At 40.8% G+C, this 27,974-nt stretch overlaps 1 protein-coding gene and 1 long non-coding RNA gene across 4 annotated transcripts in view; both read right to left on the bottom strand.

The window, feature by feature from the left end:
• LOC145420611 (uncharacterized) overlaps positions 1-27,974 on the bottom strand; it is a 250,083-nt gene that overhangs the window by 93,551 nt on the left and 128,558 nt on the right. The window lies entirely within an intron of this gene.
• Positions 644-27,500, bottom strand: dse (dermatan sulfate epimerase). 3 transcript variants are annotated; one of them, XM_026142512.2, is made up of 6 exons: positions 27,316-27,474; positions 22,788-23,253; positions 16,744-16,997; positions 9,644-9,883; positions 6,940-7,147; positions 644-3,971 (listed from the first exon to the last, which is right to left on the bottom strand). In XM_026142512.2, exons 2-6 carry the CDS (start codon positions 23,207-23,209, stop codon positions 2,225-2,227), a joined length of 2,871 nt encoding a protein of 956 aa, XP_025998297.1. In that variant the 5' UTR covers positions 23,210-23,253; positions 27,316-27,474; the 3' UTR covers positions 644-2,224. The 3 variants fall into 3 exon arrangements, with proteins under 3 accessions (XP_025998297.1, XP_080146134.1, XP_080146133.1); XM_080290008.1 differs by having other exon boundaries at positions 22,792-23,253; positions 27,316-27,347; XM_080290007.1 differs by lacking the exon at positions 22,788-23,253 and having other exon boundaries at positions 27,316-27,500.

Genomic DNA, 27,974 nt, shown 5'->3' with positions numbered 1-27,974 from the left:
AAGGTGCCAAAAAACAGCAGTTCCTCTAATGTCCAAAAAAGAAAGTCAACCACCCATTTTTAAACACACAAACATTTCACAGCCTGATAGAAAACATCAGTTTTGGCCTTTGTGGTTAATTTCTTCTTTCATAGCAACTGTATATTTTCAGGAAAGGCTCAAGGTTAGGGGTGTGGCTGCTTTATTGACATGTTAGTCCACACCTCTACTAACTAGCATCCCTGAATTAGACCACACAGACTGTTTGTACTTTTAGTATCTTTTGGAAAATAAACTTTTAATAGGACTATCTGACAAATAATATTGTGCATTGTGTGCTAGAGATGGTCCAAGAAGTGTGTTACCTAACAATAATTATCAGATGAATGTGTCTGTGCATTACATCTGTATAGTTTATAAATACAGCTTTGCTAGCTAAGCTATGATGTGTTAGTTGAGAACTTAGCACTGTGTATGGTCACTTCACTGGGCCAAACTCTAATGTTACACCAAATTACAACCCTGTCAGCCAACAGTACATGAAAAAATAAGTGATGTAACACACTGAAGTGTTGATCAGCATTTGATTCCACAGCTGTAATGGCGCAGTGGCCATAGTACTGCTCATACTGTAACACGCTTACAGGACACAACACACAGCGAATTGAAACTTCTGCATGTTCTAACTTTATTTACAAATGGTAAAAAAAAAAGAGAGACCAAAAAATATATTTTCGCTTTAACATAAAATATATACATTTACAAGTGTTGCTATCAATTCTGTAGAGCAAGACAAATCTCAAGTACAAATGTGGAGATGGCATTGTAGTTGAGAACACCTTCACACAGATCTCTAAAGCTCCACAGAAGCTTATTACATTAGAGGTGGTCTCCTCTTATCTTGGCAATTCAAACATTCCTACTTGGAATCACTGCTTTTCCTAAACAGACACTCATTACATCCCACAGAATTAAAGCCACTGTTAGAAACAGCCAGAGACTTCAAGAATACCCACATGGAAAAGACAAAACTCTTACAGTAAATGTTTATGTATACTGCATGTCTCATACTATGATTTTTCTGTGAGATGACAAAAAAAGACTACTGTTTTTTCCCATAAGTGTACACTCATTACCAGAATGCAGTCCTGATCTATAGATCAGTAATCAATAAGTAGCCCTGAGGTAAGTGTGTGATTTTGGGCAGTACAGAACTTTAAAATTTATATCACAATATTAAAGTCAACATTCCAAGATTGTTTTGTACACAAAAAAGTTCAAATAAAAATCTTCAAATGCTAAAAAGTTGTTTTTATTCAAATAAAACAAATTATTAGAAGTATATGTGGGTGGGGGCGGGGTTTAAAGTTTCTGCCAGTGTTTCACAAAGCTGACTCTCTGCCAATCCTGAGTCAGGGAATGTTTCTCAGACAAAAGCAACAAACATTAAATTAGCTCATGCAAATTAATTATCTAACATTAGCATTTACTGTTTTTTACACATATAACAATTAGAAAATAAGAGTAAAATCTGGTATAAATTCTGTGCCTAATCAAAACATGGATCCATCCACTGCGGAAATAAGGGAGGAGCTGAAAGTACACCGTGGATACCTTTAGTGCCCTCCCACTGGCACATATATGCTGCTTCCTCTTTGTGCTTGAAATGAAAAATAAACACACCACAAACAAACTCTCTATTATTCTGATTCTGTATTTCAAGTTCATTATTTACCTGAGCAGTCTGACATCATTACAGCTTTCATCAGCCTAGCACTCTTTAACTTGGCGTTTACAGCTCCATGTGGGTATCGCAGTACGAGAAGATGTTATGGTCAATGTTTGTACCATGATTTCATTCTTGGCTTTGGAATTATTACACACCCGTGAGAATAAAAGCAAAAGTTGTGATATTACAACAATACAGGTGATAATAAGATGCGCTACAAATCATGAGATTAGGAGCAAAACTTGCCTGACTGATACCATCTGTAATGTTACAAGATGCTCATACTATGTGATGGAAGCTGGATTTGTGATTTAACTTTGTCTCACACCATCAACACTTTTCTTGTAAAATTAATCTTTGAACCTTCCACCTTTTTCCCATTTTTTTCTTGAAATCTCAGTTCTGTTTTATGGAACAGTGGCCTTACTATCCTGTCATAAGACCTGGCTCAGAGTGAGGTGTGAGGTCATTCAAACTGCACACGGATCAGCTGGCGTGCTCAGTACACTCGTGATGTCAGCACTGCGTGTGAGAGCAGGAGGAGTACAGGTACAGCAGGATGAAGCAGTCGATCAGAAGGATGCTGTAGAAACATCTCTGTGTGTACAGACTCCGACCCCTCTTAAAGCGAGTCAGCAGTACAGCCAGCAGTGAAAAGAAGGTGGCCATGTTCAGGAGGAGGAACAGGCGTATGTAGGAAGCCGTGCTGGGTAAACTGTCGCTTCCTGCTGTGGCGACCATGTGAACTTCCTTGAATTTGCGACCCTTGAAAAAGCCCCCCTTTCTGTTCTTGCGGCTGTCTGCGTAATCCACAAAGGCCCGCGTATCTGCATCGCCCTCTTCTGGACTGTCATCATATGTGCGCTTTGAAGTTCTCTGTCTCTCTTTCTTTTCGTTCACCTCAATCTGTGCAAAAATGTCAGGTAGAGTCTCTGAGAGCTTATCTCCGAGGTTCACTCTCTTCCCCCCCTTACCTTTGCTCTGTTTTCTGGACATAGCGAACATCTTCTCAATGGCTTCCTCCGTCTTCTTCTTGTCAGTGAACTGGAGGAGGCGCTCTGCTGTCTTTCGGAAGCTGACGGTGTTGAGGACCCGTCCAAGGATGTGCCTCTCCATCTGCTGGAAGACGGGCTTGACGTGTTGGAGGTTGTCCTCCATTAGGCTGACATATTCCTCCACTTCCTCCGGAAAGCTGCTAACCTCAGCTGCTTCCTTCTCAAATACGATCTTCTTGTTGTCCAATAGCACCATGGCAAAAAGTGCCTTGCTGGTGACCTCTGCAGTCAACAGGTAAATTGTGTAGATGTGTTTCTTGGTGGCCAGGTAGATATCGACCCTCTCATTATCCCCACGCAGGCTAAAGCTCTGCACATCCACACCTGGTCCAAAGAAAATGTAGGCCATCCTAGTGTGAGGGTACCTCAATGGCATTGTGACATTCACATAGTTGGAGCCATTATAAGGGTATCCTCGAGGGTAATTCCAGTAGCCTACCACCCCTTTGTTACTGTAGTTTGTGTCATCCATCCAGAACATCTTATATTTATCCTCCCCGTGTGATATAAACGCTCCATGAACACCATCTACCTTTGTACCTTGGAATGGCAGCTCTGTGTTGTGAAAGAAGGCACTCATGGCACGGACAGGGCTGTCAGGATCCAGGTGGATGTGGTCGACAACAAGCAGGAGCTGTGGATGAAGAAGGAGCAGGTTCCTCTGGACATTCCTGATCTTCAGTTCTGGATTGTAAGCAGAACGTCCTTCTCCTCGGATAAAGATCATGCCCTTCCTCTCTATAGCAGCTTCCACTCTCCCCTGAGCATCAGCAGCTGGCCCCACCTTGTACTTTAACCACTTGGAATCACAGGCTTCTGTAACCTGTCCAGCCCATGGCTTAAAGCAACTCCCTGAGAAGGCTGAGCTAAACAAAACCGCATTGTTCAACAAGGTATACTTTGGTCCATAGAGTGCCTCAGTGACGAACGGGACACCGTTGGGCGCAAACGTGAAAGAGTTCTGATCAGGGTGTTCGTGGCCGGCATTAAAGTTCCTCCACCCTTTAATCCACTCTTTGTACTTGTTCTTATGAACAATGTCGAAGATGGCACGTCCCCCCAGCTTCCCTGACTTGAAGGACAGAAAAGAGCTGTTGGCTTTGACGGGTAAAGCGCTTCCATATGTTACCACGCCCCAGTCCTCAAAGTAGTGGAGCTTGGGTGTTCCAAAATCTGATGGGGGTTTGGGGACCAGGCCTGGGTCATACCTGCAGAACCAGAGGACAGATATTATTGACCCCAAATCCAAAACGTTGGGATGCTATCTAAAATGTAAATAAATGTACCAATTCAGGAAAAATATTTCCTGAAATCAGGAAAAATATTTGCAAATTTTCAAACCTTTCAAGGAAAAAGAAATTGTCTGAAAATTTGAGCAAGACAATGCGAAACCACATCCATTATGTATATGAGTGGATTTTCTAAAATCAATGACTATGTCTATATTTCATCTTAAATATGTTTAACTGAGTATCAGACTCATTACACCATTTAAAAGAACCATCATGGACTGGGCTGTTGCTGGTGTTATTATCCTAGAGCAGTCATTTTTATTTAAAAAAAATATTAAAATATTAATTAATAGTATTAAAATGTTAATCAAGGTTAATTGAGCACATGTAAATGCAGAGACTGGCACTGTTCTACTTAATGCTGACCGCCAGAGAAGACATTAAGTACCTGGATGACTCACGCCAACAAAGTCACAAGAGATTCAGACTACAACTCAGTCGCAGACCAAAGGGCCCTGCACAACTGCTGTCACCACAGGATGAGGGTTGACCACATTAACCCTGCAGAAGCAGGCAAAGGTACAGGAAGAAGCTCAAGAACTGTGGCACAGATGTCACTGAGGGAAACATCTCTCCACAGCTCCACTCCTGGTGGAAGGACATTTCACAGGTGGAACTTGGAGGCCCTGAAGTCTCTACACTTCTGAAATGGTATCAACAACCCAGTGTAAAAGCCTCTGTTTGTGCCTCTCATGATAGACCAAGACTGCATCTATCTTACAGAAGCCAGGAGTCATGTCAATGTCTTAGAGCCTGAACAGGGCAAAGTATGTCAAGTATGTGAGTGCGTTGATGTTTCCAAAGCAAACAGATCACTTGCCGCTAGGGATGGGTATCGAAAACTGGTTCTTGTTGAGAACCGGTTCCCACTGTTTCAATTCCTTGGAATTGTTTGCCATTTTTGTAAACGATTCCCTTATCGATTCCAGTCGCCCTGAAGGATGTCACCACATTGCGGAGCGTCATTTACACAGCGCGTAAGCGGCTCAAACGCTCAAAAGTTTGGTTATACTTTACGAGAACAGATGACAACAGGGCAACTTGCAATACTTGCAAAGTGGATATTTCATTTAAGGGAGGAAACACTACGAATATGCAAAAGCATTTGCTCACAAAACACGCGATAACCTTAAATGAATGTCGTGTTTTTAATTCCGCTCCGGACTCGTGAATCTCAACCCAGCAGCAGCGGTAACGTTTGCACGTCCTCTCCCGTTAATGCCGCAGGTAAATAATCAACTAACAGTGCATATTATGTTAGCGCAATCTGCCTTATTACAAAACCTGCCATTACTGTGCATTTAGGTGACCATGATGAGAGAGACAGACAGAGTCTGGCTCAGATGCTGGCAGTTCTCACTGCAATCTACCGGTAGCGTCTCCTTTCAGGCCAGGATAGACGAATGTCACCGAGCAGTGACTGAGTTTGTGGTAAAAGGCTTGCACCCATTTGCCACAGCAGATGCCCCCGATTTTTGGTAAGTGAATGTGTTTAATTGTAGGCAGGGACATTACTGGATATTCTTGTGTAATTGCTACAGAATAATTTATGTTATACTTTGTTATTGCTACAGAAGAATATTTATTTTATTATTTTACATTTACAATTTTTTTTCCTGGGGACCCTGTGACACCCCATTGAAGAGCCATAGGCTGTGGATCTCTTAAGCTCTCACTGTTGGGTTTGTAAGGCCATGTTACTCCTAAATTTCTATCTTGTTCAAAGAGAAGATATAAAACAAAGTTCTAAGCTATTCGACCTTAGTGTTCTCCTTTTTTAAAAAGAATCGATAAGAGAATAGATAAAGAATCGAATCGCTAAACAGAATCGAAAATGGAATCGGAATCGTGAAAATCTTATCAATACCCATCCCTTCTTGGGGCCATGCCTTTGCTAGATCTACCACTGGCTTCAGCCTCCTCTCATACACCAGGGGACTTTTAGTCAGAAATGATGTCTGACTCATTCTCACAAGGTGAGGAGAAGCTCATGTTAAGAGCTGCTGAGCCTCCAGGAACTGACCTGATCTGGTGCCCCATTGGTTATCATGATACATGTTATCTTGTGGTCTCACACAGCACTACAGCCTTAGAGGGAGGAATCTATAACCACCACTTCCCCGTGGAAGGGAAATGATCCAAAGGAATACCACGGGTCAAAAAAAGTCCAGTTCCTCCAGGTGTCCAGAGACTGAAGGCAATACTTCAACACTACCACTGGCCTGTTTTGGTCCTTCTGGGGGTCAAGGCCCAAGCTGTTGATACAAACCTGCAGGGGGCCCCAAGAAAGAAGCCCCAGTGGCTTCCACGACTTCTGTCAGTTTCCCCAGCAACTGAACAAACACAAGAAGAGTTTTTATGTCTAAGACAGTCTGCATCTGAGTAGGGCCGCATGTCAACTAATTATCCAAGTATAGAAAAATCTGCAAGCCTCTGCTTTCAAGGGAGAAAGCCTCAATACACTTGTTAGGTGTTGGTTAGCACCCAAAGGTCGGTGACCAAGGCCTTCCAGTAGCTGAAACGTTGCAGTGAGAAACAGCTGACAGCAAAACTTTGACAATCAGGATGTCAGGATCGAGTGCTGCCTTGCATTTCTCTCAGCTAATGCCATGCAGCCGCAGTTGGTGCAAGAATAATTAGTGGGTGCCTGTCTCATGCTCATTGCCAAGAGACTCTCATGGCCATCTGTCCTGTTAAATGGATGATCTTCCAGCCCAACATTGGCAAGTGTAAAAAAAGGCAACAATTTATCATATTATCCATTTAAATTTACATGAAAAATTGACCAAATGACCAAAAAGTGACCCCTGACAAGATGTGCAGAAGTGTATGTTAAAGTACTGTCACTAACAAAAAAACGATGAAATTAACCTGAGCAGCTTACCAAATGAACTCTGTATGGAGAGTACACCATCGCTGGCCTTTTCCAGCTTGCCCCGGCCCTTCCATTACCCTGTTTTGATGAATTAGATCTGCCAGCCAGTTTCCACTGCCATTACGCAACACATAGCGGTCCAAAAATACCAGCTGGCTCTCTGGCCCGTAGAACCAGTTATAGTTGGAATCTGCAATTGCTACAGTTCGCTGAAATCCTGGTGAGATGGTGAAAACACAAAGAAGATAAAAACACCATATTTCATTTGTAAAGGGTACACATGACAAATAAAATGTTGTACTGAGTGAGTTTGAGGTTTGTAGAGCCAAAAAATGTGCAAAAATAGCACTTTAAACACTATGAATTCTTTGCAAATTACAAAACTCAACCATGCAAAACTCATTATGAAAGGATCTGGCTTGTGATCACAAATGTGTAACAAAAGAGCATTCCCCATCTTAAACCTCTGTGGCCCAGCTCAGCTCCACACTAAGTGCAAATTGTTCACACAGTTTTGTTGTCTATAATTACATAAGGAAACTCTTGCTCTCTGTTGTTGAGAGGATTCTTAGAAACCCGTTATAGTAACTACAACATGTTATCACAGTAAATCATTTGTCAAATCCAAACACTCGGGAACTTATAGCACAAACACTGTCAAGGTAAGTCTCTTCAGACTTATAAAGCCCCTGCTTTCAGTGTAATCTACACTCAAACCAAAGTTAATGTCTTCATTTTATCCTTTGCACAGCAGTACTTAGATTAGTTTTACATTGGACCATGGGTAGAATTATATTTCTTGTATCTGTATAGAAATTAACCTTTCTTCATTTAACTTTAAGTAAACACTGCAAATGAACTGACAATAACATCTATGAGAACGTTGGTCATTTATATTTCAACTGACTGACTCTCTAATCCTGTCAACAGTTTTAGAACATACAAGCAACCATACAAAATACAAAGATACACAACAATCCTCCATAGTCTTTCAGCAACACCCACTACAACTGACCTTCCACCTTTTTTCATTATTCACCCTCCAGCTTGTACTTCAGCCTAGCCTTCATTTTGCTTGGGTGGCATCTGTTTTTAGGTGCACTCACACTTTCCTGACACAGACAACTCATAATGTCATGTTTGTCAGGATGATAAGAAGGTCTATCCCAACTCAGGAGATAGCATGGGTCAATCCCTGGCAATGCCAAATGCATGCATTGGAGTAGGTGTGATGGACAGGGCTTAAAGGGATGAAAGCGTGTGTACACTACAGTAAGCGTTTCGAGTGCTCAGGTAAACACAGAGGTTTTACACAAGTATCAATCCAGGTAACTGCAATATATGGCATGATGTCACAAAAATCATCTCCTTGGATAATGCCTGTCATAGATATATGGAAACTCAACAGCCCAAAAAGTTACTATTTAGAGCTTTTTTTAATAGCTCTCTGAGCTCAGCTGCTCTCATCCACCAGTAGACTCTGTGCTCTGGTGGCATTTTCATGCAACACATGATAAAAAAAAACCTGATTAAATAACATAAACACTGCATCTCCATACAACATGGTAATATACTACGCAAAACTACCCACACCAACCATCTCCAACCTGGATTTAAGTGTGATCACATAAATCTTATATGTCATATGAGTTAATGAGAGGAAAGACAAAAAAACACTACTCTGAAATTTTGGATTTAGTCATTTAAAAATCGCATGTCATTAAATTACATGTCAAAATGCTACTGACTTATTAGAAGGTTGTTATCTATTTCAAAATCTGTCTGGAAAAGTAGCAATGGTAAGTAAATCTGCCATTTATATAAAATAGCATATGGACATGCAATTTACATTACAGCACTTGGCATCTCTTCATTTGCATTCAAGACTCAGACTAATACTGGAACTTAAACTGACAGTTACTTCCTTTTTTCCAGCTGTCTTCTGACACTTTAGCTTCTTTAAACTGTGAAGCTTCAGCTTGAGCTATTGTTCCAATACACACCAACAACAGAACACAACATTAAAAACAGTGAACAATTAAGTAACATTAAACCTCTTATTATTTCATTAAGATCTCACAAGATCCCAAAAGAAAAACACAGACAGTTAGTGGACAGCGATCATTCAGGGTGCTCCGAGGCCAGTTTGGGATAATCTGGCCTTGTCTTCCTGTCTGGTAGGAGGAGAAAGCTGCTATTGTGGCTCTGAAGCTCAGGCTCTCCTGGTCAGTGCAATTAGAGGTGCTTTCTGGGTGCAGAATTGCTGCTCCGCTACAATATAGAAACTGTCAGCAATTGGCTGCAAAATGCCTGAGTTTGACCTGGGGGCCCCTCCTCCCACTGCTACCCTCGCCCTGACCTCCAGACAAACCCCCAGGACACCACAGATCCCCGCATGCTTCAGCACAGCTTTGTCAGACATCCAGAAAGGTAATAACTACACGCATGCATGCCCCATATCAGTTCAGAGGAGAGGGTGCTCTCCAGTGGGGCAGCCTGAGGTAATTTTCATGCCTAAGCTAACATAATGAGGCCTTTGGCTGGAAGCGTTCTAGTAGGCATAAGCCAGATGTCTAGGCCACTCATAGCTGAATAAACACTTCCTCACAGGTTACTGACTTTTTATGTGCTTGCCTAAATATAACCATTACAGTAAAAAATACAAAAAAATCACATAATTAATTTTGCTGGCAGTATGTGGTGTCACTTTTACCGGGCAGGATGGTCCTGTACAGAAAGGCAAAGTGTTTAAGTAGCCAAGAGTGGTCGAAGTGGCCGATGGCAAAGTGGCGTTGCACCAGGAACATGTACTGGAAGAGAGAGCGGGTGGTGTAAGTCCCATATGCTACTCCTTCATACAGGGAACCGTCGGTCACATCCTGCAGGAGAACCATGGACTTCTCCATGATGGACAGGACTTGCTTGGTCCACAGGTAGGCCTCCTGAAGGTAACCTGGAACACAGGAAGTTCAGATGGTGTCAAAAAAATCCAAAACTAAATCTAAATTTCAGTTCATGAAACAATTTCAGAGTTGACTCTGCCTGTTGATGGATCTGAGGGTGCCATCTAAAGAAAGCTTCCATATTTAGCTGTGGCTACATCACACAGCTATGCTACACTGTACTATATATACTCCTTTAGACATAAACACAGACCAGATCACACACACAGAATCTACTATGAGAACATGCAGCCACATAAACACTGTAGCCACAGTTCACTGAGGAATCACGGGCTGTCAGCAAACTCTGGTTGACACGCTCCCCACAACACCCCCCTTCTCTGAGACATGGTCCACCCACTGGAGCCATCCCTGAATGGGTTTGGTTTGGTTGGCTTTTGTGCACAGAGCAGGTATTTACAAGTCATCAAACAGAGACACAAAGACTACATTTACACAAACAGGGCTTAAACAGTGCTTACAAAAGTCCAGGAGCCAACTTCAGAGCTGTCTGTCACTTTAATATAATTAATGTCCACATCCCGTCATTTCACACATTTAAAAGGAAACTGCGATATAGAAAAGAACATCGATACATTTTTGATTTGATTTTGCTGTGAAATGAAGAAAGAAAGAAAAAATATATAGCGTTAGTTCAGGCAAGCCATTAAGTCAGGCTCTACCACAATCCTGGCAGATCAGCTGATGTCTGTCCCATCCCACATCAGCTGATATCCTTCTACACATCCAGTTGGCAAATTTCATACAGGAAACAGAGTTTAAGCCGCTTAAGTTTTCCAACAGTCACTGTACATCTGTATTCTGTTTTGCAACCTACTTCCACCCCAACTTCTCAGGGAAGAATCAGGCTTCTTTTTACTACAGTGAGGTACAGAGGTATTAATAATCACCATTCATGTATGATGTGACAGTTAAATGTTGTCCACAGAACATCCAGAAATCGAAAAGATGGCACACCACACAAGTCACTGTACTCGTACACCAACATTTACAAAAAGGGAAAAAAGGCTCTATGAGCATGTGAGCTCATACGCATGTACATAGAGTAGCTGTTATCACAGAGTCTAACGCTGTGGACAGCTGACCGACAGAGGGCATGACGCTCTAAGTGCTAGGAACCACAGCTGCCAGCTCAGCCTTCAGAGCACTTTCACTCTGCACTCCAGAGGAATGTGAAACAGCAACTTTCCACTAAGCCGAGCAATCCTTCAGTCTGTCTGGACAGCCGGTTAGTTTCAGGCAATACGGACCAAAATTAACATCTTGACACAAAAATGATCTTATCCCTGACAACAATATGTGAGATGTCACAAGGACATGTTCTTTTTGAACGGATGGATCAATAAATACTCGTCTAAAAGCAAGCGACAGAATGGTAGTCGCCTCGTAGCAACGCTTTTCTTTTTTTCAGCCTGGTGGCTTTTTTGAATCTGAAGAGGGAAGTGGAAGAAACACGAGAAAAATCCCCTTAAAGATCAAAAAGGCAGACATTAGCACTTACAGTAACACTATCAAATATTTGTGTGTAGGTGATTATCGCTCACAATCTTGAGTGCATCACTTCATGCATCAACGTTCAGAAGACAAAAAAATAAACATAACTCAGCCTTTAAGCTGCAACACTTGAATGAAAATAAAATTGATTTGGTTGCAGTTTTTTAACAGAGCTGTGTAGCTACTGAACAAATGAAGTAGTTCCAGTCCTTAAACAAAGTTTAAGCAAAGAAGAGATTATTGTTCCATGTTTTTCACATAAAAGCTCAAATGTCTATAAATAAACTCAGTATAACTCAAGCCACTCTTCTGTTGTTACATGTTTATTTTGAAAAAATGTCTATGTAAGCAGATCTGCCTCTTGTTATACTGATTAAAATTCTTTGACCCTGTGTGTCAAATAAATAATAAAATGACTTTTGGCCAGTTTTGACATCTGACCTGTAGGAATGGGCGTACACTGCTACGATGAAAACATCTTTAACTCATTCTCAAACTGGCAGCAGTGTGCAAAAAGCTTTTGTCAGATAACCTATGAAGAAAAAATATAGTACGTAGTTTTTGGCAGCGATAAATGGAAAGCTTTCAGTTATTCAGAGCCAGGACTGAATTTAATGCCATGCCTAAATTAAGCTTGAATTAAGCGCAGCGTTAGACATGACGCCTGAATGAAGCTGCTAAAAAAGAATCTTAAATAAAGCAGATTTTTGTTTTTTGGATCACTTAAAATCGATCATGTGTTGCCAAACTATTAGGAAGCAAAGTTCTTCACCCTAGTTAGTTTTTAAACTCACATCTTTGCATGAGGTTGCTTGTAAATCACACTTGAGTGTGTGAATGGGTGGATGATTGTGTATAGTGTAAAGCGCTTTGGGGTTCTTAGGACCAAGTAAAGCGCTATACAAATACAGACCATTTACCATTTAAGCAAAAATAAATATGTCATAAACAAAGCAACCAAGCTGAGGAAAACACAGTGTATTTCCTCAGTAATGCAGAGCAGGAGCAAAGTCATTTTTGGGGAGTAAAATGAAACCAAGCAAGACAAGGTCAGGTTGCAACTTTCCTGAGATGTCACAGAACTGTGTGCTTGTTGGTAACCTTTATAAAAAATGAGCAGAAATAAAACCACTGTGACCACAGTGGTTCTCGGCAATTGAGCTTAAATTTAGTTTACATCAGTACTAAATCTTAAACGCCAGAAAACAATTTGAGAACATCTTGATTTCCTTCCTCTTCTGCTTCACATACATATTTAGTCGATGGTGTTGAGATAGTGAACTGGAGTAATCATGGCAGATTCTGCAAAGGACATGCTCAAGATAGCGGGCCCCATTTACTAACATGTGCAACACAAAAGAACTGCGCAAAGAGTTTACGCAAAATCACCATCAGATGTATGACACAAACACACAGGACAAGTGTGTTCTTACTGTATGATTTGCGTATGATAGGGAACAGGACTCATTCCAAATCAACCACAGCCCATTTCTCTAAAAAGGATAGCTATAAAAGGAAATACACTGAACAAAAATATAAACGCAACACCTTTGTTACTGCTCCCATTCCCCATGGGATGGACGTAGAGACCTAAAATTCATTCCAGATACACAATATAACCATCCCTCCCAAACAGTGGTCACAAATCAGTCCAAATGTGTGGTAGTGGGCACATCTGCTATATTGAGATAATCCATCCCACCTCACAGGTGTGCCACATCAGGATGCTGATCTGACATCATGAGTAGTGCACAGGTGTACCTCAGACTGCCCACAACAAAAGGCCACCCTGGAATGTGCAGTTTTGTCTCACAGCAAAATGCCACAGATGCCACAAGCAATGAGGGAGCGTGCAATTGGCATGCTGACAGCAGGAATGTCAACCAGATCTGTCGCCCGTGCATTGAATGTTCATTTCTCAACCATAAGCCGTCTCCACAGGCGTTTCAGAGAATATGGCAGCACATCCAACCGGCCTCACAACCGCAGACCTCGTGTAACCACACCAGCCCAGGACCTCCACATCCAGCAGGTTCACCTCCAAGATCGTCTGAGACCAGCCACCCAGACAGCTGCTGGAACAATTGGTTTGCACAACCAAACAATTTCTGCACAAACTGTCAGAAACCGTCTCAGGGACGCTCAACTGCATGCCCGTCGTCCTCATCGGGGTCTTGACCTGACTCCAGCTCGTCGCCGTAACAGACTTGTGTGGGCAAATGCTCACATTCGATGGCGTCTGGCACGTTGGAGAGGTGTGCGCTTCACAGATGAATCATGGTTCACATTGTTCAGGGCAGATGGCAGCTGAGAATGTCCCAGTTCTTGCATGGCCAGCATACTCACCGGACATGTCACCCATTGAGCATGTTCGGGATGTGCTTGACCGGCGTATACGACAGCGTGTACCAGTTCCCACGAATATCCAACAACCTCGCACAGCCATTGAAGTGGAGTGGACCAACATTCCACAGGCCACAATTGACAATCTGATAGACTCCATGCGACGATGTGTTGCACTGCATGAGGCAAATGGTGGTCACACCAGATACTGACCGGTTCTGGGTCCCCAGACCCCCAATAGCGCAAAAAAATGCACATTCCAGGGTGGCCTTTTGTTGTGGGCAGTCTGAGGTACACCTGTGCACTACTCATGATGTCAGATCAGCATCCTGATGTGGCACACCTGTGAGGTGGGATGGATTATCTCAATATAGCAGATGTGCCCACTACCACACATTTGGACTGATTTGTGACCACTGTTTGGGAGGGATGGTTATATTGTGTATCTGGAATGAATTTTAGGTCTCTACGTCCATCCCATGGGGAATGGGAGCAGTAACAAAAGTGTTGCGTTTATATTTTTGTTCAGTGTACATTTGCACTGAAGAAAATAAAAAGAACCCTAGGTTTCTCTGCAGCACTGTAGCCAGGCCGATAAAAAAATAGTTGGGCCAAGTATCCCTTTAACCTGAACTAATGAACTAATGAACCGTGAATCTCTTCAAAGCTAAAATTTAAACCACTAGATAAGAAGTTACTCATAACCATCTCACATACGTAACATTATCTACAGCTACTTTCAGTAGCATTGATTGGTTGGAGACTCTTTCTCTTCAATTGATCTTTCTGAGTTGACTTCAGTAGTTCTTCCTCCAAACCATCAACATGTCTTTTAGACCCTATTCCTACAAGACTGCTCTGAGAAGTTCTACCATTAATTAATGCTTCAATGTATCGGCTATGTACCACAGGCCTTCAAGCTGGCAGTTAAATTAGTAGTTAAATTCTTACATGAAAAGCCATCACTTGACCCAGCTTTCTTAGTTAATTATAAGCTATAATATTTTATTAGAGCGATTACAGCATGCCGTAGGTGTTAAAGGTACTGCAGTGCGGTGGTTTGAATCATACCTATCTAACAGAATCCAGTTTGTTGTTGTAAATGTAAACTTAGGTTAAATATGGAATTCCACAGGATTCTGTGCGAGGAACAATTCCTTTTACATTACAACACATAGTGAGGTTTCACTCACTATGTGTTTATGCACCTCTCTGCATATAATCATTAGTAATTATTAATCTCTTAATCACTGGGTCTCTTCCACAGTGTGTCTTTATCCTATCTTCCGCTTATTGAGCCTGGTTCTGCCAGAAGTTTCTTCTTGTTGAAAGTGAGCTTTGCCTTCCCACTCTCACCAAGCACTTGCTCATGCGGGGTTTAAGTGGAGAAAGTGGCGACAATGTCGTAAGAGAGAATCCTGTACTGCTAGGACAGAAAGAAAGGAAAAAGCAAAACTGGAGAAACTTAAAAACACGGTGTCCAAAGTCTGAAGAGGAAACCAGAAAAGGGGCAGCTGTCTAACATATAAAGTGTAAAACCAAAACTAAAACTACAGATTCTGACACTGTTTTAGCAAAAACAATAATTTTACTTGAGGGCAATCCCCTCACTCATATTTTGAACAGTCAGCAGGAGCTAACTAGCTAGTATGCTGCTTTCAGTCTTGTGTTCTCCCTACCACCCAGTCAGGTTAGGGTTGTGCATGTCATTCAGTTGCTTACCCAAAGGTGATTTTGTCCAGCTGCTGGATAGATTCCACATTGACTCTGACTATATGGCAGTCCTTCTACTCTAACAGGAACCTGCAGCAGGTCTAGTACTGCTTTATGTGCTACTACAAAGTTGTGCAGAACAAGAATTCAATGCATACATTTTCCATCTGCCTTCCAAGACGGTGGAAGTGAAGTTTACCTACATGATCAGAGGCTCAGACTGAGAGAAAAACATCATGGAAGCAGATTAAGTTGAAGACATGACAGCATGAAATGTCTCAATATCTCACAGTCGTGTAAAAAAACAAAACAATTGATCATGTGTTAGTGTAACCCATCCCCCTAAAGAATTCCCGGAATCAGACTTTGGACCATGTTTAACTAAATCCCTTCAACGAAATCCAGACAAATGATAATCGTCTAGTCAGGCTGCATTTTGCTTTGTTTCCAGGATTTCTCTCCAACTTCCAAACTATTTGTGGAAAAATATTTCTTCATAAAAACATTTGAGGCACACAAACAGAAAACAAAACAGAATTTTTTGTGGCTTTTTCCACAATTCAAAATGATCACCAGTGTGAGCAATAAAGTACAAATGGACAGCATCATTGGTGTTCAGTAAATAGATTCTACCTAAATCTGTTAATTAGTGCGAACTTTCTGTGGTGAATGTGTGCAGAAAACACCAGCGATTAGAGAAAAGGCTGCAAAAGCACACAAAGCACCAACGGAAATACAAAAATCATACAAAACACAACAGAAATATTTTGGGGAGAAACTAATGTGATGGAACAACTGTGGAAGTAACAGAAACCAAAACACACCAAGGATTGCACTGAAACACGCTTCAGAGGCATCGTCTGTGTTACGAAGGAGAAAAGGAATCAAGATAATGTGTGTTTTAATCACACAATTCGGCAGAAGACTGTAGATAAATGTTTGCTATAGACCATTTATTGTTAGTGTGTTTCTTCAGGAGCTATTTCTCCCTGTTTGTCTCCACCTTTTACACCATGGACAGAAAAACTTGCATGTGAACATGGCAAAAAAACCCATTCATGGGGTCTGTGTGGACACAGTGGAGGATTATAAATACCTTGGTCTGAACACTGACAATAAACTGGACAAAACACAGAAGGCCTAAAAAACCCCAAACGATTTATTTTTCCTGAGAAGTTCTTTAATATCTCAATGTTTTATGATTCTGTGGTGTGCTGGCACAGCAGACTGAGAATAACATACAGCAACAAACTCAAGAAACGGATCTGCGAAGCCAGAAACGTAACCATCACACACTTACCCTGCATCATGTAAACCAGACTTCCTGTGAGCAGAGCCACACAGTTGGTAGGCTGATGGTTGTGTAGGTACTGAAACCCCCACCCTCGGACGTAGGACTTCTCATACATCAGGCGTGATGCGTTGCCGATCACCTGCAGGAAACGTTCCTGCTGGCCCTTGTTCAAGTACTCATACAGGAAGTCGTAGGCAGTGGCAAATCCAACTAAAGAGTGTGCAAGAGGAACTTCATCCCAGGGAGCGTCTTTAACAAGCCTGCAATACATAGATCAGACAAACAGAAGGGAAAGCATCAGCAAGTGGAAAGAAATTGCAAGTATGAAATTTTCACTCTTTTCAACGAAATCCTGGCAAATGGCTTCTAATGAACGAGAAAGCCTTCCTTTGCAAAGGCTTTTAATTAACATAGCAGCTGTAAAAGGGCTGGTCTCTTTGAAAGCAAAATAAAGACGCTAAATAGGATTTATCAGCAAAATTACAAGTGTACCAACAAAACGAGACATTAGAAATGCAGCGTGGGTAGATTCTCTCCAGGTTGGATCTAAGACTGCTGACGTGTGAACTGCAAAGTGTTACTTTTGAGAAAAAAAGTGAAAGCAACCATTCTGTTCAGGTTAATTAAAGGGAACTGAACTACAGATGTGTGGACTGCATTTTAACAGCCAATAATTGACATCATGGATTGTGCTGAGATCTACACAAAGGCTGTCTTAAGATCTAAACCGGACTAGAGTCCTGTTATCACCTCCAGTCTAGCTGGAAGGATAAATCACTAAACACTAAAGCAACAACAACAACAAATAATAGAAATCTGTTCATCTCAACTGAAAAAACCTCCTGTGTAAATTTGAATTGTGGTAACTAAGAATCAGTTTGCACCTCTGTTGTAGAGAGTGGGTCAAAAGAGGACAGTAGGCAGCATTCCACTTCAGTGCGACACAAAGTAAGCACAGGGTGTAGCATCCTAAATACTGTCATTTTGGGTAATTTGACTAACCATCAAGCCTAGTTTGTTGACTTTCACTGTAGTTGTACTACCTTTCACAGAAATTTATAATGCTGCTATAATTTCATTTTTCAAGCTTTGGCATCTGCAGTCTACAAAAACATCCAGTACTAGTTGGAGCAACGTCAGCAACCAGGCTACAAAGAGTCCAATCTGCTGCAAGTGCACGCCATGAAAGCATACTTTTCTTTGCATTGACTGAAAATGGCACATGAGTAGTGGGGTATCCCCTGTCCTGCAGCCCGCTGTGCATTAGACAATTTCACTACTATCGTAACACACTATATTGCTATACTGAATTGAGGTTTTCCAATCACTTCCATGGACAAAAGTGTATAAAATCACTGGGAATTCCAGTGTGGTACAGTGATAAAATGCCACCTGTGCAACAAGTCCAGTTGTGAAATCTCCTCACTATTAAATATTCCACAGTCAACTGTTGGTGGCGTCATAACAAAGTGAAAGCGACTGATTTTATGTGGTAGGCCACATAAAATCAGTCAGCAGCTGCTGAGGTGCATAGTGCTCTTAATGCTTCAGCATAAGAGTACCAACTTTGGGGAAACAGTTTGGGGATGGCCACTTCCTGTTCCAACATCACTGTGCACCAAAGTAAAGTCCATACATACATGAATGAGTGAGTTTGGTGTGGAAAACTTGACTGGCCTGCACAGAGTCCTCACCTCAACCCTGACAGAACACCACTGGGATCAACTAGAGCAGAGACTTCGATCCAGGCCTTCACATTACCGGTAGTCTCTAACCTCAGAAATGCACTTGTGCAAAAATGATCAAAAATTCCCATTAAAACTTCTAAACTTTGTGGTTATGTATGTATAGGTAGCTCTGCTTTGTGGTCTATGGACACACACTATTGAGCCTTCGCAGAAACCCCCAGCTGCCCCAATTACACACTTGATAAAATGCATTAATGGTATTCTTCCTTCAGCTGGATCCTTAAATTTATATTCATTCATTTGAAAATCAGAGCTTTTTTTATTTTTGAAATCTGGCCAAAGGACAAAAAAGAAAAGAGAATAAAAGTTACTGCAACTTAGAGTTGGACTTGATATTAAATTATGCCAAAACACACTAGTTTTTGATTTTATATATTTCTCTTGTTTGCTTTTTATTCCACTATTTTTATTTTATTCTGGCACACATGTACAATGACAATAAAAAAAAAACACACACACACGCACCAGAGAGGCAGGCACCATTCTGCCACAAAGTAGAAGCTCTTCATTGGAACATGGTTGTTGCAGGCGTAATTGAAGGTCATGAATACCACAGCTGACTGATTCCTGGAGCCACTCTGCAGAGGCCCCGAGAGGTTCAGTGACCACAATAAAAGTGCGGCCAAGTAGAAAACTCACAGTGTGCTCTTAAGACGTGAAAACACATGCTCAGTGGCTTTTCTTTTCTGCACTGTGGCACACATCCTAATGTTGTGAAAAATGCCCTGTAAATTGCACTAATGCCAATCTGGAAAATCCCCCTGGCCCTGTTCAGTGGTTGGAGGGAACATGGCAACCGTGCAGTGGAATGAGAAGGATTAAACTGTCCCTTTAAAGAAGAATTCACCTGAGATTCTCTTTCTGTTCTTGTAAAACTGAGCACCTATGAAACAACAGGAATGCTTTATAACACACAAACTGACAAGTTTAGATAAGGGAGAAACATAATTCTGCTGTGAGTGACACAACAGATAATGATGTTCCACCACTGGGAACATGTACTGCCAAGAATCTTGAGCAGCGTTTGTATAGTAGCGCGATGAAGACAGTTAATTATCACATTTATCAATTTTGACATCTTTAATATTGAATGCTGATTTCAATAAATGAAAAAGAAAGACAAATTAGGCTTAGAAATATGGACTTATTCTCCACATCTGAAGTCCTTTGGGGAGGAAATGATGCAGGGAAGAAAATCATGGGTGGTGCACAAAACCTGCTTTGAAATTTCTAAGAAACTGGAGCAGTCAAAAAACACTCGTCGGTCACTAGGACTTGCAATATTGCTATAGCTTGTTTTGTATTTGTATAATATTAATTTGGAAAACTTTTTATTGCAAATGTATTGTTTGTGAAGTGAACCAGGTGTAAAACATCTATGGTGTCTGTTTCCATCCTAATGATGATCCAGAGAGGGCATTTTAACTGGCACGGTGACACAGTACGATAACATAAAAATCTAAAGACCACCAGTAGAGGAGACTTTGATTTAACTGTGCTCTTTTGCTAACTTTTGCATGTCTAAGTCCTGCTAAACCTTTTTGGCTAATTAGAATACATTAGAATAAATTAAAAACCCTAGAAAAAAAAGTACATGGTTCTATTCCATTCACCCTATATTTACTGAGGACTATCTCACAAGTATCGACAAAGTGATCTGCAGCAACATTACAAACAATTTAATTGGCTCTGAAAAACGAGTCTAAGTCTTCTTTTTCCCCAGCTTCTTTGGTTTACCGAAATACATAACTTGACACGCCCCAACCACTGGTAAAAAAAAAGGAAACTCAAACTATACACAAGAATTTCCCAACATTCCTGCAGGACCTGCTGATTTAAATCTTGCTTATTAACACTGTTTACACCATTAATAGTCAAAAACTGCAGAGGTTGAGCAAACTGTTTGAAAATGTAAGAGAAGCAAGCACTGAGATGGTGATGATTAACAAATATTATACAGGTAGAGAGCCTGACTCCTGCAAGATTGTGAAGCCACTATTTCCATATATGAAAGTATTTAAGCACCACTTCTGATTGGTTTTAGTCTTTCAAACAGAATGTGTGTAGAATTGGAAGCGGTGAATGACTTTAATCCACTTTTCAGCCTTTTTGCATTTGCCAGCCAGAACTGATGGCCATTGAACTCAATCGAATTGTTAGGGAAATAAGGAAGCACGGCTACTGGCATGAAGTTCAGTCATGGCTGACTGTGAAAAGCCTGAGGATTGTCCAGGCATTGGCTGAATGGATGAATTCAGCTGACTTGCTAATGTTTTTCTCACAGTAGGAAATGTGGCGAGGTGGAAAATAAAAACATAGACATGCATGTGTTTATATCGTTTCGATTTTAGACTGACACATTTCCGAGTGGCTAGTCTAAATTTACCCCTGAGAATTTTGGTTGCCAATAAGTCTTGACTGTTATAATTAAACTTGAAAGAGGTTTTGGAGCTAAAGAAATATAGCTTTGTACAACGACTTTGGGACTAAGCAGAACATTAGTTTAGATCACTTTGTTTTCACATTTTAAATTAAGTTCAATTTAGTTAAAATTTGTTTATATAGCGCTAAATCACAACAGCAACCACCTCGAGCTTGAGCCGGATAATACTGTAAATTAGAAAGCAGACACAGAAGAAACTCCAACAATCATGCGACCCTCTCTGAGCAAGTACTTGGTGACAGTGAGAAGGAAGGAAGCCTCTGACAGATCAAGGCTCAGGTAGAGGCAGCCATCTGCCACAACAGGTTTAGGGTGAGTGACAGGACATTTAAAAAAAAAAACCACACACTTTCTGTTGAATCATAATACGAATGAATAAAAAATAAATGCTATGACCCAGTCACATAGTTTATCAGTAGCAGGAAGGCAGTGGAGTGTCCAAAGAAGATGCTGACTGCAGTAAACAGTTAAGTTTGCTAAGAAAACCATTTAAAGCCTAAATTCAGATGACTGGATTTTAGAGGTTTTGAGTACTTTTTCCATTTAGCTGTGTTATCATTCTTAAAAACTGTTTGTGACCAAATAGTTTCTGTTTGTTTTCTTCCTGAATTAAATTAACACAGATACACTGCTGTGGAAAAGTATTTCCCCTCTCCTAGTTTCTCATTTTTTGCAATTTGCCACACTCGTTTAGTTGTCTTTGTTGATGATCTTAGAGTAAATATGAAATGTCGTTTTTTATTTATTAAGGGAAAAATGCTATTCAACTCTACCTGGATACCTCTACCTGAAAAACTGACAGTAATATGTATATTTAATTATTAGTTTGGGGAAGTATGGATGAATTTGGCTTTGTTCACCCTCAAACAAAATGCTCCTGCAACAAACAGAATGTAACTCTGTGAAAAGCACTGAATTGATACTTAGAGAAACTTCAAAGCCTGAAGAACGTAGCAACCTATCGTCACCTAAGATAATATATGCTGTGTTCAGAGTTGATATAAACAGCTCATTGCTGTGGTTTCCTTTGCACATCCAAAATAGTCATCATCATACATTCTTACCTAATTTGACATCAAAGTGCTGATATGCAGCAAAGCTAAAATCCCTCTGCCATGTTCAAACCAACGATAATAATGAGCCCTATGGCACTGATTGTGTATACTCTGCAGCTCTGTTCAGCCACTCAAACACTGAGGTTGCATATGTCATAACCACACAATCATAAGTTCCATACAAAGGTGGCAAATGTCGTGTCAAAACTCCCTGAGAATTACTTAGCCTTGTGTAAACTGAAGCAAACATATGATGGAAACATATTCTCTAGGATGAAGTGTACATCATACTAAAGCAAGAGCTCCCACAGCTGGATTACCAAGTTGAAAACATGGGAAATACAAGAAAGATTGGTTAGGGAAATGACTGTAGCTTAGCCTGATGATATGCAATACAGAGGAGAACTAACCACAACTAGAGGCAGTCCCTGTCAGGTCACCTGGACCCTGAGCTTCAGTCACAACCCAGGCCTGAACTATTCAGCCCACATCTGAATATTTCATTTCCTCTCACTTGGGGTGAGGGTGGGGGTTGTTTGGGCAAACAGCTGCTAAACATATTTCCTGGACTACAGACTTATCGGCCCACAATGCATCTTTACCACGAGTCTTCCCACAGAGAAGGACCGGAACACTCCAGAGAGGGGACTGACTAAAAAGCCACTGACAGCAGTGGTTTAGCATTAAAGCTGCATTGATGAAGATGTAGGGGTGGGGCAGAGATATCGAGTAACATCTGTAAACTGTAAACAAAAAGTTTCAGTCACAGTCACAGTCACAAGTAAAAAACAACAGAAAATATACCAACTAGGCTGGGCTGCCATCCTCTCCATGTAGTCCTTGACCAGATCGAGGGCCCCGGCCCTGTGTGGGTACAGCAGGCAGAACATGGACAGGACGCCCAGGTTGTTTCCATAAACCTCATTCCAGCGGGCGCTGAACTCGGCCGGGCTCCAGGGGGGCAGGTACTCCTCGGGGTGCTCTAGCATGGTCTCCCCGGCCTCACGGATTCGTCTCGCCATCTCTTGGTGAGTCCCTGCAGCTGCGTACTGCAGCTGTTCCACATCCCCACGGCTGAAGTACAGCATGGGATGACCATTGTAGTTGCCCCCCATGAAGGGGATTCCTCCGCTGGGGTCCACCTCGGCTACAGCTGCCAGAGAGAGCAGGGGCCACAGAAGACTTATGAAGAAGACAGTGGGCGCCCCGCGGGTGTAGGTTCTCATCCTCTCATCGGAGACTGGGCTGTGGCATTGCCGAAGGAGCTCAGCTGAGAAGGGGAAGGGGGAGAAAGATTTGAGAAAGCCGGCCCATATTCTGCAGAGTTTTTTTTCTCGCAAAAGCCCTGCATTCCTTGAATAATTAGATACAGCTGTAGGCCTGATGATCCGGCCTTTCCATACTGATGGAGAGGCAGCAGTGTTTAGAAACGATCAGCACTGTCTGATAGAGTAGGACTTTATCGTTTCCAAGAATTTAAGAATAGCCTAAAATTTCCATGAAACACCGCCTTACCTTCTCTTAAACCCACAGGATTTAAGTCGGCGTTGCTATTGTCAGACAAGTCTTGCCATGCACACCCAGGCCAGGCCAGAGGAGCAGGCCCTAGAGGTCATAAATGGCCCATTACTGCAGTAACATTAGTCTGGTTCACTGAAACACGCTTTAAACCAAAATGGTGTGCTTTACAGTGAGACTGTGCTCCAAACATGAGCGTAAATTCCATGACCTTAGAGGAGCTTTTGGCAAAGCCCCAGTGGAAAAGCATTTGGTAGTGATTTAAAAGACGTCTAGACTGGAGTCCGTTCTAACAGGCTGAAAGTGGACGTGCATCTTATAAAGAAAGAAAATTCAAGCCGGAATGTAAAACTGAGTCTCCTCCTGGAATTAATTCTGACATTTGACCTCAGGAGGCGTCACATTCCTCTGTGGTGAACATGAAGGTGGAAGATTTATACCAAGGACCAAGCAGAACAGAAAACTTTTTTTTTTCTTAAGCTCTCTATCTTATGGTTTTCATTAAATTCAGGCTCAGTCAGGACAGCTGTAGTCAACAGAAGATTGTTATAAAATTAGAGCTACCAGAATAAAAAATGATAATAATATTATTTATATTGTTATTTGGCAGATTCTTTTATATGTTTGTTTACAATTGGCATATTATACAAAAAAAAATATTACATAGTTATGATAATGCTTTTATGTTGATATTTAAGGTTTAAACACTGCTATTTCTGTCTATTTCTTTTTGGCAGCAGCAAAGCACAGAGCACAGCTGGCATCAGTGACAACAGTTCTCATATAAATTAGGTCAAAAAAAGGATGAAAAGAGGAGGGCAGAGGTGGGTTGCAAAGCGGCTTGCTCAGCTGATGTGTACAGTCTAGAGCAGGTTAACTAGCGTGCCCCGTATGATATTTGCCAATTGAATGTGTAGAAAAGTATGAGCCGAGCCATCGACTAGTACGGGATGACCTTAGAATGAAACGAGCTGATTGGCTGGGACTGCAGCTGAGCTCTGACTTCTATGTTTTATCACTGCTTTACAACATGACTTTTTTTTTATTTTGTAAAAGGATAAAAAGCATGTGATAGTTAAGATATCCTACTGTAACTGAATGTAAAAACATAATCTGCAAAATGTGTATTGAACACAGTGATTAAGATATTTTATTTCCTCTGTTTTAACGGATAATCATTCCTTGGTGAGGGGTGTGTATGTCATGGTTGCAGCTTTTCAGAGATGATTGCCTTCCCTCTCCATTTAACATCACTGTAGATTAGTGATGGGATTTCCAGCTCTTTTTAGAGAACCGGCTCTTTCGGCTCCGAACCGGCTCTTCAGGTTGTTTTGTTGCTTTAATTAATTTATTATTAACAACAATATAAAATTATGCACAAAAGGAATTACTAATGTAAAAAATGTGTTTTTATTTATATATGTTTATATATAAATATATGCAGTGGCCCCTAGAGACAAAGCACTACAAACTCCAAAACACATTTCTAGCGTTAACTGAACTTCCAAAACAGAGCTACCTAGATCACTTAAATTACACAATTGAAAGCACATGTGTATTGTTTGTGTATTTATACACAAGCACTCATATATATTCAAATAATTTTTTAAAAATTGTTCATTTACCTGTTACTATCACACACCAAATCCGGTCGTTGGTACTTGCTTGGAGTTTGTACATGTTTGTACATGCTTTGTTTCTAGGTCCACCGTAAATATACTTTTATTTATTCACTCCACATAAAATGTAATAAATAAATCATATAATACAAAAACAAACTATTCACATTTCAACTTTTAACTATTTAATTTTTTTAAACAAATTTAAAGTGAAACAACACAAAACACTGCAAACCACAACACAATTAAATATAAATTAAAATATGAAAACAAAAAGAACATGCATATTCTCTGTCATATAGGCCTGCATGAATAAACTTTCTGTATCCTTTAATCATCCACAACTACTTTCTGTTGCGGATGACTACTATACCTTTCTAATGTGACGTTGTTGTCCCTGGCTCTCTTTCTCTGTCTCTCCCTCCTGCTCTGTTCCTGTACTACTGAGTGTAACTACCGGCCCTCCCCACTCTTCCCAGCGCAAGCACACGGCCCCAGTGCGGAGTGAAGTGAAAAAAAGATAAGGAGCCGGTGTTGTGCCAAAAAGTGATTTCCGGTATTTGCCAAAAACTGATTGCTCGTATTTAAACTGCTATAAGTAACTTGTTGGGCTATACTATGTGAAACATATGTCAAATGCATCCCTTATGGATGACAAAGTCATCTTAAGCCACAAACAACATTCGTGTAACAAGGTAGAAGCCGCAATCAGTTTTTGGCAGTGACTTTTATATAACCTTTATTTATGCAGTTAAAAAAAATCTCATTAACATTAAAATGTCTTTTGTAAGAGTAAGTTGGCCAAGAGGACAGCAGAAATGGCAGCAAATATTACAATAGTTCTGTAAAAATATTTTAAGTGGGGATAAAGGACCGGATTGGTTATAATGTAAGTACAATAACACAGAGTTGTAAAGATACTTGAAAAACGGATAATTTTTTAATTCTCTATATAACCCCTTTGTAAACCCTGTTCACCGAAGTCTATTTACGAACATACCTAAAGATATTACACATAAAAAATACACAGAAACACTGGGACTCAGTTTTTGGCAGACAATCACTTTTTGGCACAACACAGGCTCGAAAGAGCCATTTCGTTCGCGACCGACACATCACTACTGTAGATTTACTTAATTAAGAAAAACATTTCTCCATTAAGAAAACAATGGATAAATCAGGTGATAATACCTGAATATATGAAACGAATCTGAGCTCTGAACTGAAGGCTTCACTGCTTTAAAGCCATCTGAATTGGCTAGGTTCATCTAACAGAAGAGCACCAGGGCTGAGTAAAGCCAAAAGGAAGTGCCACCTGTGGTGTCTCCAACCGAAAATATAAATATAATTTTAGATTTTTTATTGACTTATTTAAAGGTTAAGTTATATAACTAAGTTATATAGCTGAATTTGCACTGATCATATTAAAAACCTAGCCTGGTAACAGTGATCTATTTTAAGAAAAGTAAGAAGGTTTTTTAAATTATACCAGACCTTTCATCTTAACAGATATTTTCCAGTGTTATTAACAATTTCCCCAATTTACAGGAAAACTAGGCATGGCCTGAGTGTTGGGCTTGTACTTCTCATGTAATTGCTCACATTTGTATTTTGGCAGCATTTTACTCCGCTCAGTAATTTTCCACCGGCTGATACCTTTGGCATGTTCTCATATTTATTACGTTGGTTTTTTTTCGGGTTTGTTTTTATGTTACCTTAGCACATCTTTACAGCCGTAATAAGACAAAGTCCTGGACGTTAGCTCGTTATCAACACTAGCTAATTCCAGTGTGAAGTACGCCAAGAATGACGTGCTGTTTAATAAATTATTAGAAAACAGTCATAACTTTTATTCCGTATTTTTCCACGGTCACGCTCAGGTATGAAGCTGAGCTGCCTCCTCTGGTTCATGTTTGTAAGGTAATAAGGTAAGGTAAAAGTAACGTTAAAATTTTTAAGCTAACTTCTCGCTCAAAGAGTTTCTGCGTTTCATTAAACCCCAAAACCAGCCGACACAAGCAGCTGTGCTTTCAGGAAACACCCTCCATCAACACAATAGCACCGACACTCGCGGAAATATTCGTTTTCGGTGGTACTGATAATCCAGAGCCACGCACAAAGTCGCCTTGTTCGTGCGTAGCCCACCAAAAAGATTTAAGGACCTCTCAAATGTGTGTGGGGGGGAGAGTCGTTACCTGTCAGAAGCGGCGCTCACAATCCGTATGTCACTTCTTCCAGCTGTCATCTCACAGCAGCAGGTTTCAAAAAGATGATTGATACGGCTGAAAGGCAGAATTTAATAATCCCTTTTTTTCAAGAGGAAACACAGAGAGAGGAGGGAGGTATGTGTGAGTGCGGAGCCAGCGTCATGCTGGCGAATGAGGAGGGGCCGCAGGAAGAGAAGCTTTAAGAGGACCTAATGAACTGTGGCTGAACGAAAAGCCCCAAACCAGAGCTGCTGTAAACTGCAAGAAAAACGTGGATATATATTCAAATAGTAAGTTTAATCAGAACATTCTTTTTTTTTCCCCCAAATTGATTGGCTGTTGAATCTCCTGACAAAAAAAAAGACTAAATATGTGAGTTTAAATTTGTAAAATATTTGCAATATCTGGGGGAAAAAAATCACACTGATGATGTAGGAGACTCAAAAGTCATGTATCAAATATGAGACACGAGGCGTTTAGTGATTAAGACTAACCAGCCACGTTTAATAGCTACAGACAGAGTTATACATTTGAAAGGAATGATCAAAAAAACACATTCTGTAAATTTAAAGTCAAGGTTTTAGTTAACGCCCAACTTTACAGCATTAAAAATTAAGATTACAGCCTAGACTCTATGAATATGACTT

Source organism: Astatotilapia calliptera, chromosome 15 (assembly GCF_964374335.1).
Source record: "Astatotilapia calliptera chromosome 15, fAstCal68.1, whole genome shotgun sequence".
In the NCBI taxonomy this organism is placed as follows: Eukaryota; Metazoa; Chordata; class Actinopteri; order Cichliformes; family Cichlidae; genus Astatotilapia; species Astatotilapia calliptera.
The sequence above is the reverse complement of the archived record's forward strand: the minus strand, read 5'-3'. Positions and strand labels throughout refer to the sequence as shown.